Source organism: Meles meles, chromosome 14 (assembly GCF_922984935.1).
Source record: "Meles meles chromosome 14, mMelMel3.1 paternal haplotype, whole genome shotgun sequence".
NCBI lineage: Eukaryota > Metazoa > Chordata > Mammalia > Carnivora > Mustelidae > Meles > Meles meles.
This window is the reverse complement of record NC_060079.1, coordinates 3,983,002-3,997,213: the sequence shown is the minus strand read 5'-3', so window position 1 is coordinate 3,997,213 and position 14,212 is coordinate 3,983,002. Positions and strand designations below refer to the sequence as shown.

The following is a 14,212-nucleotide window of genomic DNA, read 5'->3' as shown; positions in this document are numbered from 1 at the left end:
ACTGAGGCTAAAATAGATGAAGCGATTTGCCCTCAAGTTACTTGAAGTGGTTAATCTTGGAGTGTTAAAACCCAGATTTTCTGATTTCTTTGTCAAAACAGGAAGATCCTTGTACTAGACTCCCTAAAGAGTCCAATAGAGTATTTTAATTTAGAGTTTATTTTAGACATAGTTTTAAAAAATTTTATTGTTTCGTTTCCATAGTCTGGCTATTGTAGACATTGCTGCTATAAACATTCGGGTACACGTTCCCCTTCGGATCACTATGTTTGTATCTTTAGGGTAAATACCCAGTAGTGCAATTGCTGGGTCATAGGGTAGTTCTATTTTCTAACTTGCTGAAAACAAAAATGATCAATTTAAGACTACGTGTTAGTGCTAGTCAAATTGCCAGCAGCAATGAGTGATAAGACACCAACAAAGGATGGTGGAGAAAAACTGGGGCAAACATGAATCAAATAGCATTGAGTCTGGTGTGACTTGGTCAAAGGATGTGTAAAACATCATATGTTTTAGTAGACTCCAAGTATTCTCTTTATTACAACATCTTATAATAATTGCCTTAGAAATAATTCATTTGGAAAAATTTATGTGAAGGAAGTTGCATTAAAAATGTTTGTTGGCTGCATTTGGAAAATTAACAGATACTAACTTAATTCTCTATGATCTTGGATAAATGAGGCATTACTGTATTAACCTCATGTTGCTAATATTTGTACAAGTGATATTTTATACTGGTCTAATCATTGCTAATTCTAGTTTGACAGTCTTACAGTATACTAATCAGTTCACTTTGATCTGATTTCATTGAAATTCACCACTTTAAATTATTTACAACAGCTTTTGTTTCTGACCTTCTTTTTTTTTTTTTTATATTTTATTTATTTGACAGAGAGAAATCACAACTAGGCAGAGAGGCAGGCAGAGAGAGAGGAGGAAGCAGGCTCCCTCTGGAGCAGAGAGCCCGATGTGGGGCTTGATCCCAGGACCCTGGGATCATGACCTGAGCCGACTGAGCCATCCAGGCGCCCCTGTTTCTGACCCTCTTAAATATCAGAGTATCTGTCTCTGGTACAGAAATAATATCTAGCCCTGACTGTGACTAAGGGCAGAGAGGCAGCACTTGAAGGTATTGGTCATTAGAGATGGGGTTAAGAAGTAATACCCTTGGGATGACCATTGAGACCTGAAAGTCTGAAACAGGCAGACAGGAATCATCTACACGTGTAAGAAAAGCAAAAACTCGTGATCTCTCAGAGGCAGATTTTATGCTTTCCCCCCTCCCTTCCTCTTTCTTTGTCCTGAGAAGGAGTTGTCCTCTTTTTCCCATAGGATATCACATTTGGCTTACTTCCCTAGTTATCTTCATAACAGTGTACTGCAACTGCTGTGAAGGTAACTTGATTTTAATGAGATTTAATTGATAATCAGATACCAAAAATGAGCAGTCATGTTAGGAAATGAGTCCTGGACACAATGTGATATGTGAGCTGTGACTAGGGAAAAATAATTGTTTTGATAATGTATAGAAGTGCTTTGCCTTCTTGCGCTACAATCAGCGCTTAATTATTCATTGTTCTTGAGAAATTTTTATTAATCTGGCACCTTTGAACCCTAGTGGTGTGGAATATTGAATGTTTATAATGTTAATCTCAAATCCTTACAGGGCTTCCAAATTAAGGAGCAATTAAACTGATATCTTTTAATGATGAGACTATCTTACTGAATTTTAGTCTTTGAAAACTGGTAATTTTAGGTAGGTTAACACCAGAATGTTTGGTTTCTGATAATACTTGTAACCATGCTGCATAATACATTTTTTATGTATTTCTTACATCTTTTATTAGTAATTTGAAAAGAACTTACTTTAAAAAATTTGCCTTTTTATTTCATAAGTATAAAGTGGAAAAAAGAAAACAATACATACAGCTGATGGTAATGATATATAAATGATGTGTACCTATGAATGAAAAAATTAGAAAACTGAACAGATGTTCAGAGTAGTAACCTCTCTATGGTAGGATTGTGAGCAGTTTTTCTTTGTGCTTTTCTGTACTTTCTAGTTTTTCTAAGATTAAGATACAGTATTTTTATAGGAAGAAGTAAAAAACAATATTATGTTCAGAGAATTGAGTCTATAAGACTCTGTATTGTTTTTAATTATCATTTGTTAAGAATGTACTTTTCTGGGTCACCTGGTTGGCTCAGTTGGTTATACATCTGCCTTTGGCTCAGGTCATGATTCTGGGGTCCTGGGATTAAGCCCAGTGCCCTGTGTTGAGCTCCCTGCTCGGCAGGGAGTCTGCTTCTGCCTCTCCCTCTGCTCCCCTCCCCCACCCCACTTGTCCTCTCTTTTGGCTCACTCACTCTCTCTCAAAACAACAACAACAAAAAAAACAAACCTTAAAAAAAAAATGCACTTTCCTTTATGGGTGAATTTTACTTCAGTAACATGAAAGTTTGCTCTTTTGGAGAGATAATCTTTATTGCTGCTTATGAAGCCATCCTATCCCCCTGTGGCTCCTTGTTTATCTGGTGATGTTTGTAGTTAAAGGAGACTTTTATTTTTTTAAAAATTCTCTTTGTGGCGCCTGGGTGGCTCAGTTGGTTAAGCATCTGACTCTTGATCTCAGCTCAGGTCTTGGCCCCAGGGTCATGGGTTCAGGCTCCTAGTTGGACTCCATGCTGAGCGTGGCACCTACTTTAAAAAATGATAAAAATTCCTTCCTTTTTCTAAGTAACATTAGCCTCATAAAGTCTTCAGCTTTCATTGTTTTACCTCTCTTCACTAATTTTTTCATATCTTTACTTCAGACACATGCATGTACTCTTAGGAAATGTTTATTTCACATAAAAATAAAGCTTCATTGTGAGTACAGGTTGTTTCATTAATTAGAGTTGTGTTACTGAGAATTTGAATGTGGAAATCGTTTTAAAATAAGCCATTTTGTGGTGAATAGAGGTTGACATTAATAGTTTGGGAATTTATAAATTACTGTGTATACTTTTATAGATAATAATTTAAGAATGATGAATTTGTGTTTAATGAGAGCTTCTGGGTTCATAATGTTCTATTCGCTGAAGTCTTATTTAGAAAGGATGAGGGGACGCTGGGTGGCTCAGTGGGTTAAAGCCTCTGCCTTTGGCTCAGGTCATGATCCTAGGGTCCTGGGATCGAGTCCTGCATCGGGCTCTCTGCTCGGCGGCGAGCCTGCTTCCCTCTCTCTCTCTCTCTGCCTGCCTCTCTGTCTACTTGTGATCTCTCTCTGTCAAATAAAAAAAAAAAAAAAATTTTTTTTTAGAAAGGATGAGAGAAAAACCAAGGTTAAAAGACATAAAATACAAGATGCTATAAAATGTTTACAGAATCAGAGGATCTTGTTGTCTTAGATCTCTGTGTGCTAACTTTTTGCTTTGAATTTTATTAATTTGAGCTTAATATCTACTTTCTCTACTAAAGCCTAGGTATAATAAAAACTATGTTCATAGTTGGTCCCATTGTTATTTAAATGTATCTGTGAGATTTGGGTTGCTGGCATTTTAATTATTTAACCATTTTAAAAGAAACCTATTTTTTAAAATACAATTTTCTTAACTGAAAAAAAAAATGACGGGATTGTACTAGTGAGTTTCCAAGAGTCTCTTAATGTGTAAAATGAATTGAGTATATAACAGACTGTTTTCTCTATGAGAGGTTTTTAGTGCTTCGTTTTTCAGACCAGGTTTCTTTCTCCATGTGCCTGGGGCAGTTAAGCTTACACAATTCTCTTGATGATTTGGGGACATTTTTATATTAAATGTGTATTTTAAAGTAAAATTAAAAAGTGCACGCGCGCGTGTGTGTGTGTGTGTGTGTGTTTAAACCAGGCATATTAAGAGTACTTTTACCATTGTTGAAGGCAGCTTGGTCTATACCCCCAGATTCCTGAAGGAATTTGCATGTATTCTTTATTGTTAGGGCTTCCTGGTGTGTAATAGTCTAAGAAACTGCTTGAACGGATGGGCTGGTGGTGCCATCCATAAATAGTAGTTACACAATCATGCTTATTTTAATTGAGATTAAGAGACAAATATGAATTTAATTCTTTTTTACAGTTTTTAGAAGAAAGTTTCAGACATATGCAAAATTAGACATATAGTATATTGGTCATCCGTGTAACCGTCATTGAGCTTCAGCAAATATCACTTCATGCCATTCTTTAGGAATTTAATTTTATGTATATTTGCTCAGATTTGCCAAGATAAGCATCTGTAAGGTCAAGGTACTGACATCAGAAGCATTTCTGAACAAAGATGTTGCAGTTGGTGGGTGGGTATGACTGTGTTCAGCTGTTGTATAAGCTTGCATAAATAGTATCATCTTGACTTTAATCTTTCGGTTGTTCAGAGGTAGTGTGCATATTTCTGCTTAACCCCTGGAAACTTGCCAAAATAATTTGTATCCTCTCCATCCTTGTTACCTTGACCCTAAATAGTTTATTAGTGAAAGCAGTAAGTTGATGTTAGGAGCCTATTGGACTAGAAGAGATTATGCTGAGTGAAATAAGTCAAGCAGAGAGAGTCAATTATCATATGGTTTCATTTACTTGTGGAGCATAAGGAATAACACGGAAGACATTGGGAGATGGAGAGGAGAAGTGAGTGGGGGGAAATCGGAGTGGGGAGACAAACCAAGAGAGACTCTGGACTCTGAGAAACAAACTGAGGGTTTTGGAGGGGAGAGGGGGTGGGAGGGTTGGGTGAGCCTGGTGGTGGATATTATGGAGGGCACGTATTGCAGTATTGCATGGAGCACTGGGTGTCGTGCATAAGCAATGAATTTTGGAACACTGAAAAAAATTAAATAAAAATGAAAAAAAAAATCACTAGAAACTTGTTTAGCGTACAGAGGAATAAAACTCTTACCAAAAAATTCTAATGTTTAAGTCCAAGTCACAAAAAGAGTTTTGGGAATTTGACCATGTTGTTCTACTATAGGGGATAAATACTTTGAGAAACTTCTGAGAGACCAAAAGTTCTCAGAAGCTAGCCCTTCCCGCACCCTGGTACACCATTGTTTCCTCCAACCAAATATTACACGTCTTGTGATGGCCTAAATTTTTGCAAAAACAAAACAAAAAAGGAACATCTTCATTTTCAATTTAAGAAACTTCCGAGAATTACCTCGTTCATGTTTTGGATGCTGTAAAATCTGTTTTGCTTTACAAACATGAGAACATAGACTCAGATAGACCTGAATTCAGATCTTGGCTGACCTTAATTGCTTTATACACTTTATAAATATGAGAACATAGACTCAGACAGACCTGAATTCAGATCTCAGCTGGCCTTAATTACCTAGCTTCTCCAAATCTCACTTGTTCAAATGTAAAATGGGGATATGGATTGTTGTGTGAAGTAAATGAAATAATACATTTAACTTTGGTTATCTTGAAGCGTAATTTGCTTTCTGGTTGAATAGATGTATGTTCTGAGTTAAGTCATGGATGGATTTGTATAGCTGAAATTGGGGAAGTATTGTTTATAATTACTAGGGTACTTACAAAGGAGAGCTATTTTTACTTTGTCATAACTAGTTTTCTGACTAGTAGGTGTAAGATTGAAAGATACAATAGAAGATCTAAAGATATAATGGAAGATCTAAAGATAGAAAATGTTCTCTGAACAAATACTGTATTGGAACAAAACATTGGAAAAAAAATATGCCTTATGGTTGTTTCTTACCAAATAATTACAGCAAACCCTGGCCTGTTCAATTCTAACTGCACTATTGAGTGAATTCTCAAGTTCAAGTAAAACTAGCAACATTGGACTCAGTATGGAATTCCATGGTAACTGCAAAAGAGTTTTTCAGGTATTGGTATTTTTATGTTTTATTCGATTGTTAATGTTTTACACCATCTGTTCCTAATGGAGTGAGAACATTTATTTTATCTAAGTGAATGGTGGCCTATACTTGAAGATTTGTGTTGTGATTTCATAGCATTTAGTAAAGGATAAAGATAGGATAGGGTAAAGATTTGGCAAACATATTTGACAATTTTAGATTTCTTGTTTAATTCTAGTCTTTAAACAAAAAGGAAATACCACTCCAAAGATCCTTAGATTATTTATGTTGTTCTTATTGCATTTAGATGTAACTAATTCAATTGGTAGGACTTTGCTGGCCTTAAAATAGGCCTGGCAGAATGCCAATGAGGGCCATGTATTTAAAATGTTATTGCAGATGGTGTGGGCTCTTTGTCTCATATGTATTGTTTGGCTCTGAAGTAAAGTTATGTGAAGGCATTGGCTTAAATCCGAGGGCTCTGCATTAAAGCAACTGACCCATCCAGCTCTGTAGTAGTTGTCAAAGACTGAGCTTCTTTATGGAGTAGCATTTATATTATAGTAGATGCATTCAAACGGGTGTCACTTGAAAGCATACTTGTGATATAAATTATGAGCAGGCCTAAAAATGGAAAATGTTCTTAAAGAGGTAGTGTTTTTCCTTGAAAACTTTAAGGTTTTTGTTTATTTCATTTTATGGTTCTTAAATGGGTATACATTTTGAATAAGCTTTTGATTGAAAAATATGTGTGATTTATTTATTATAGGAAGAAGACCTTCGTCAGATCTTCATGTTAACGGTTGAAGTTCTTCAGGAGTTCAGCAGGCGGGAAAACCTCAATGCTCAGATGTCTTCGGTATTTCAGCGTTACCTTGCACTCGCCAATCAAGTCTTGAGCTGGAACTTTCTTCCTCCAAATTATATCCTTTTCCCAACTGAAGAGTTTATTTGTGGTAATTTTCATAGATGACTTAATTTTGGCTAAAGGCATTTCATCTCTGCAGGTTTGTAAAGCATGTAGTTGAAAAAAGTGAGCTTTTTTAGAAATGGAATTAATTTTTTTTCCATTTTCCAATATACAATGCAGTGGACTACTTACAGGTTTTAAAATTTCATTTATAACTTTGTAGAAGAGAGTCAAATAAATGGAAGCATTTAGTGGATAAGGGGGTTATTGCCAACTAAGGAATAGCAGTGTTCCTTAGGAAGGAAAAAGAAGAAGGTGGGAAGCAAATTTTTGTCAAGAAACTGAATCATTTCCTCCATCTAACATGTGATTACATTGGATTTTTTTTGCCTGACTTTCCTTAAGATTATTTGGCATTCTCTAATTTGATCTTTATGGATGCAGATGTAAATATTAAGGTAGTGGTATGTTTCTTCTGTGAAGACCTTTTTTAGTGTAAAAATATTAAACTTATTTCTAGATAGTTATGAATAACACAAAATAAGTTTAAATGGGTTATGTTGTAGGTACATTTGTGTGCTTTTTAAAAAATCAGTTATTGAAGTTGAAAATTTTGTATTTCTTAGTTTAAGGTTTATGATTTGCTTTCTAGAACATTTGCCTCCTGTTGATAGATTGAAAGCAGTAATAGCTGGTGTCTCTTCATCTTTATCATAATTGAATCAGACAAATCTAGGTTCAGTTCTTAGTTGATGTTAAGCAAATTACTTAACATCACCAAGACTCGGTTTTTCCAGATATTAAATGGGGATATGGATTGTTGACTGAATTTAATGTAGCAATACACTTAAAACACTCAGGAGTTAGCTGCTATTTATTGAGCTTTTAATAGTTTACTTAAATGAAGAAGCTCATCAACTATCTGTGTTATGCTCCTTTTTCTTGACCTAATATATAAGAAATTTAATTTAACTTCTGCATGTCTTTAATCAGTCTTTTCTTGGGGGGCTGAGCTTGGGGGTTAGGGAATCTATTAAGAAGAAAAAGATGACAAGCATATAGGAAATACATATTCAGCCATATCAGAAATTTAAGATGAGACTCATCTTTATTCCAACAGAACCAATAGTTGCTACATTCATATACTAGAAATTACCTACTATTTTTGGCTGGTAAAATTGTGGGATTTTAAAGGGGCTGAGTGAGGTTAGGTACAACTTTATCTTCTATTTTCAAGTTAATACACTTCTGTAGAAAACTGTGGAATGCTGTATAGGGTATTGAGTCTCTGACTCAGACCTTGAGTTCTCCAGTTTTCTTTCCTCAAGGCAGACATGCTTTCCTCAAGGCTGTTCTGTGGGGCAGAGCTTACGGGATGTTAATCACTTTCTGCTTTTCTTTTTTTAAAGATTTTATTTATTTATTTAACAGACAGAGATCACAAGTAGACAGAGGCAGGCAGAGAGAGAGAGGAGGAAGCAGGCTCCGCACTGAGCAGAGAGCCCGATGCGGGGCTGGATCCCAGGACCCTAGGATCATGACCTGAGCTGAAGGCAGAGGCTTTAACCCACTGAGCCACCCAGGCGCCCCTCACTTTCTGCTTTTATCTGTGTTCTCTAATCATCTTTCTACTCATTATTAATTTTATATCTTCAGTATATTCTTTTTGGTTGTTAAAACCTGGATACAGGTTTGGTTTCTTGGGTTTGCTTTTTAAAAATTTTCCCTATGAGTGTTGCAATATAATTTTTGCTCCAGTTTTTGTTAGTAGAAAGAAAGATGTTGAAAAGCTTTGAGACAGATTTAAAAAGTAGCAGGCCATATGGAGCTATCAAAACATTAATTATATATGTAGGGAAAAATCAAAAAAAGTTACACTGCATATATTGGAGCCAATTTTAAAATCTCTGTTTTAGGGGGAAAAGTAGTTGGCTGAAGAGTGACTGTTTTGTAAAGGGAAACAGTGCTGTGGGAGTTTGGAAACAAAGTTTGTCTAAAGATGCACACATAAAATATTTTCATAAAGTATTTAGATAAAGCTTTGGAAAACCTGTCATCTGAAAATAATAAGCACAACTACAGTGTTCCCAAAGGAAATAATTCCTTGTTTAAAGAAAAATAGGTCTTGATCTTGACCTTCAGATATTCTACTTCATGACTTACAGACAAATTCATATCTGATCAGAAATGTTTGCATAGGGGCGCCTGGGTGGCTCAGTGGATTAAGCCGCTGCCTTCGGCTCGGGTCATGATCTCAGGGTCCTGGGATCGAGCCCCGCGTCGGGCTCTCTGCTCCGCGGGGAGCCTGCTTCCTCCTCTCTCTCTGCCTGCCTCTCTGCCTACTTATGATCTCTCTCTCTGTCAAATAAATAAATAAAATCTTTAAAAAAAAAAGAAATGTTTGCATAGTAGCCATTTGTTGGCCACTCTAGTCCAGTTGAACTCTAGTCCAGTATCCCTTCCTGTAAGTGGATTAGCTTTAAATGTAGGAGAAAGACACGGCAATGGAGTTAAACTAAGCTGCACTTTCAGCTAATTAAGGGATCAGTTTCAAGGAACCCAATTCTGATATAATTTCTAATTTTGGCATTTCCTTGGTAATCTATTTAATCATTGGGAAGGGACCTGGATAATTATTTAGCTTTGTACCTTGAAGAGGACCTACAGATCAAATTTAACTTAGTTAATATAAGGTGGTTGGCTTTTTAAAAACTGATTTTATCTTTTAAGGTAGAAGAATAGCTAGTAGACCTTGTAAAGTATGTATTGTATTTCGTATCAAATATATTCTATCATTTAGATAGAATGATAGGTATCATGTTAAATGAGGCTATGTTAAATTGCCAATATCAGTCTCTATTCATAATTTTTTGTAATGTGCTTTTCTCTTCTGCGTCTTTTTATTTTGATGTAATTCTAAACATACAGAGATACTACAAGAATAATTCAAAGAATTGGCCATGTGTCCTAATACCAAGATTCACCAGTTGAGAACATTTGTTCCTTTATTTTTCTTTTTATTTCTTTCTGTCTCTACATAAGCATAATTTTCTGTTGTAAGAATATACCGCATTTCTATGTATTCACGGATCAGTTGATTGCTAGTTGGGTTGTTTCAGCTTTTTGGTTATTATGAATAATGCTGCTGCTATGAACATTCATTATAAGTTCATGTTTGCACTTATATTTTCATTTCTCTGGGATATACCTGGAGGGTAGAATTGCTGGATCATATGGAAACTGTGTTTAATCTTTTTTTTTTTTTTTAAGATTTTATTTCTTTATTTAACAAACAGATCACAAGTAGGCAGAGAGGCAGGCAGAAAGAGAGAGGGGGAAGCAGGCTCCCCGTTGAGCAGAGAGCCCGATGCGTAGCTCGATCCCAGGACCCTGAGATCGTGACCTGAGCTGAAGGCAGAGGCTTAACCCATTGAGCCACCGAGGCGCCCCTCTGTTTAATCTTTTGAGGAGTTGCCAAGCTGTTTGCTAAAGTAGCTGTACCATTTTACATTCCCACTGACATTATATGAGGTTTCCAATTTCTCCACATCCTGGTCAACACTTGTTATTTGTCTGTTTATAGCCATCCTGTTTCATATGAAGTGGTATTTCATTGTGATTTTGATTTGCATTACCCTGATGGGTAATGTATGAAACATCTTTTTATGTGATTTTGGGCTGTTTGTGTATCTGCTTTGGAAAAAATGCCTATTGAAATCCTTGTCTATTTTTTAATTGGTTTATTTGTATGTTTAAATTTGAATTGTAATAGTTCTTTATATATTCTGGATACAGGTCCCTTAACAGATACATGATGTTCAAATATCTCCTCCATTTCTCCAAGCCGTATTTTACTTTTTACGATACGCTTTGAAACAGAGGTTTTGAATTTTGATGATGTCCAGTTTATTTATTTTTTCTTTTATTGTCATGTCTCTTAGCCCAATCCAAGGTCATGAAGATTTATACCTGTGTCTTCTTCTAAGACTGCCTTCTTACATACAGACTCTTCATATTGAAGACTTTGATCTGTTTTGAATTAAGTTTTATGTATGATGTGAGAAAGTGATCAGGCTTAATTCTTTTGCATGTGGATATCCAGTTATCCCAACAGATAATTGACCATTGATTAGAAAGATAGAAGAGTCTGGGGGAGTAGGAAGTACCTGAGATATGTCATGGTGGTGAGTGATTACTGTATCTATTAATATGTAACTTAATTGCCCTGAATTTTTAATTTGGAATGCCAAAAGGATTGATAGGAGAAATTAGTCATATGAATCTGTAAGGTTAAATATGCATGCTCAACCTCCAAATTTGTATTTACATAGATATTTGTTGATAAAGGAAATAATTGTAGACCAAAATATGTATTAGATTGCCTGGAAGGAAATTTTGTATAGTTGACTGCTGAAGCTTTTGGAAATTTCTTACAGAGAAGTACATAAATTATGACTATAAAAATGTTATCTTGAAAGCCACTTGAGGCTAACTCAGCAGTGGAGCTAGGATATTCAGAGAGGTATCAATGAAAAGAATACACTAATTGAATATTTAAATATTTATTCATATTTAAGAGTATATAATAATTTATTTTACAGTGATCTTAGGTCAAGATTAATGTACATACATAGAGTTCTACTGAAGAAATCATAACAGTATAGCAGTGGCTCTTAATTGGGGTGATACACTTGGGACATTTGGCAATGCCTGGAGATATATTTGGTCATCACTTCTAGGAGAGTGTTACTGGCAACTGGTGGGTAGAGACCAGGGTTACTGCTAGACATCTGCAATGCACAGGACAGCTCCCACAAGAAACAGTTATTGTGCTCAAAATGTGATCAGTAGTGATCCACACAAAACTTTTATGTGAATGTACTTAGCAGTATAATTTATAATAGGCAAAAAGTAGAAATGACCCAAGTCACCATCAACTGATGAATGGATACATGTGGCTTACCCACATTATAGACTACTATTTAACAACAAAAAAGGAATGCCGATACTGATACATGCAGCAGTGTGGATACAGCTTGGAAACATCATACATCTTAAATGAAGGAAGTCATTCACAAAAAACCACATGTGCAATTCCAGAGTAGGCAGACCTATGGAAACGAAAATTAGTGGTTACCTAGGGCTGGGACAGTTTGAAGGAAACAGGAGGTGGTGGCTTAAGTGGATGGGGCTTCTTTCTGGGTGATGAGAATGTTCTAAAATTATATCATGGTGATGGTTGCATAACTCTGAATATACTAAAAACCATTGAGTTGTACCATCAGTGAGTAAATTATATAGTACATGAATTAAGTCTCAAGGCTTTAAAATACCAGTCACGCCAAGGGTAGAAATCTTGCCATACAGGTTGACTGCCTACTGTTGTAGAATGTTATAGAGGGAGATTAATGATAAAGATAAAGTTTTGGGAGATACTCCTTTTACGGGACCATTAAAGGGAATGAGAACGATCATTCAGAGAGAAGCAGAGATCAATGGTAGAATCTTTGGGTACCATGGCAATAGTAAGAAACAGGAAGAAGCAAAAGAGATTGAGCAGGGCAGTTCAGACAAGCTAGGCGAGGGAGTCTGGGAAGCAAAGATAGATTAGTGTTTCAAAAAATAAAGGTTGTAGACATGCTCTGTTATTGATAAGGAAGATGTTGATTGGGTGTCAGGGCACAGGTAGTCATGAGGAGATCTGTTTATTTGAGTACCAGGCGGGTGGACTATTGCCCAAAAGCCATTTCAGTGATGTGACTAGTGATTGGTAATTGAGGTAGAAAGTGTAGGTATTGGGCGCCTGGGTGGCTCAGTGGGTTAAAGCCTCTGCCTTCAGCTCAGGTCATGATCTCAGGGTCCTGGGATTGAGTCCTGCATCAGGCTCTCTGCTCATCGGGGAGCCTGCTCTCCCCCTCCCCACCCCCCCTGCCACCTGCCTCTCTGCCTACTTGTGATCTCTGTCTTTCAAATAAATTTTTAAAATCTTTAAAAAAAAAAAAAAAGAAAGTGTAGATATTTCTAGGACCATGAAGTGTGAGAAATGGAGTGACAATTTGAGACAGTTGAAGGTTTGGTTTTGTTTTGTACTTGATGCTTTGGAGAGATGAACCTGTTTATTGCCCAAAGGGAAGAAATAAGAATTGAAGCAAGAAGATACCATGTCGGAGTGCTATCGAGGCCAATGATAGGGATGTTTAGATAGCCCAACCTGCAGTTGAGGTAGTGAGGCAGATAATAAGGTGGAGGATATATGGCATGCCTACCATCATGATCCGAAATTCTTAGCTATTAAATGCTGGTTTGCTCAGCTTTGTCCAGGTTTGCTCAAAAGTAGAGGAGTAAATGTGGTAGAAATCAGCATATGATGAAATTTTTAAGTGTGTGTGTGTCTGAAAAAAACGTATAAGCCATTGTCAAGTTTGTTCTTCGGTCCTTTTTTCTCTTTCTTTTTTTTTTTTTTTCCCTCAAACTATTTTCTGTTTATACCTGATGTTTTCACTGTAAAAGAAAGGTCATTCTGGCACACCTGGGTGGCTCAGTGGGTTAAAGCCTCTGTCTTCCTTTCAGGTCATGATCTCAGGGTCCTGGGATCGAGGCCCGAATCAGGCTCTCTGCTCAGCAGGGAGCCTGCCTCCCTCTCACTCTCTGCCTTGCCTCTCAGCCTACTTGTGATCTGTCTGCCAAATAAATAAATAAATAAATAAACTCTTAAAAAAAAAAAGAAAGAAAGGTCAGTCTGTAAAGTTATTAATCAGTGTGTGAAGTAGTTTATGTATTATCCTTCCAGGGGTATTTCTGCTTTACAAGGAACCTATCTGGGAGGAATCAGCAAGAATTTCTGACTTCAGGGTGTTGGAAGGGAAGGTTGAGAGTTGTCCCTCAGTCCTAAGTTATAATTGATTCTCCTGAATTACATATTAGCCTATACTATAATATTTTGAAAAATACTTAGTAGTTGAACTTACAAACTTGGTAGTTCTTATATGTCATTTGAGTTCTTTCCATTTATTTTATTATTTATTTATTTAAGATTTCATTTTTTTCATTTGATAGAGATAATGAGAGAGAGAGAGCATGAGCAGGGGGAAAGGAGGGAGAGGCAGACTCCCTGCTGAGCTGGGAGCCTGATGTGGGGGCTTGATCTCAGGGCCCCAGGATCATGACCCAAGCCGAAGGTAGATGCTTAACCAGCTTAGCCACCCGGGCACATCGGTTCTTTCCATTTTTTAAAAACCAATTTTCAGTATAGAATAATGCTGCTGTGAACATCTTTGTACAAGTTTTTCCGTACTTGCGGATTTGTGTTCCCATTTTTCTTGGGTGTATCTGTAGGAATGGATTGCTGAGTCAATATGGTAACTATATATTTAAAATTTTGAAGAACTGTCAGACTGTTTTCCACAGTACCCACAGTATTTTTGATTAACATTGTAGTATACAAGTATCCCATTTTGTTTGCATTCTCACCAACA

At 36.4% G+C, this 14,212-nt stretch overlaps 1 protein-coding gene across 5 annotated transcripts in view; it reads left to right on the top strand.

Annotated features, from left to right (window-relative positions):
• Positions 1-14,212, top strand: part of XPO4 (exportin 4) — a 125,298-nt gene that overhangs the window by 47,865 nt on the left and 63,221 nt on the right. For all 5 annotated transcript variants that reach the window (XM_045977999.1, XM_045978000.1, XM_045978003.1 and 2 more), the window contains 2 exons: positions 5,738-5,854; positions 6,597-6,750. In XM_045977999.1, the coding sequence (XP_045833955.1) occupies positions 5,738-5,854; positions 6,597-6,750 (271 nt within the window). The remainder of the gene's footprint in view (positions 1-5,737; positions 5,855-6,596; positions 6,751-14,212) is intronic.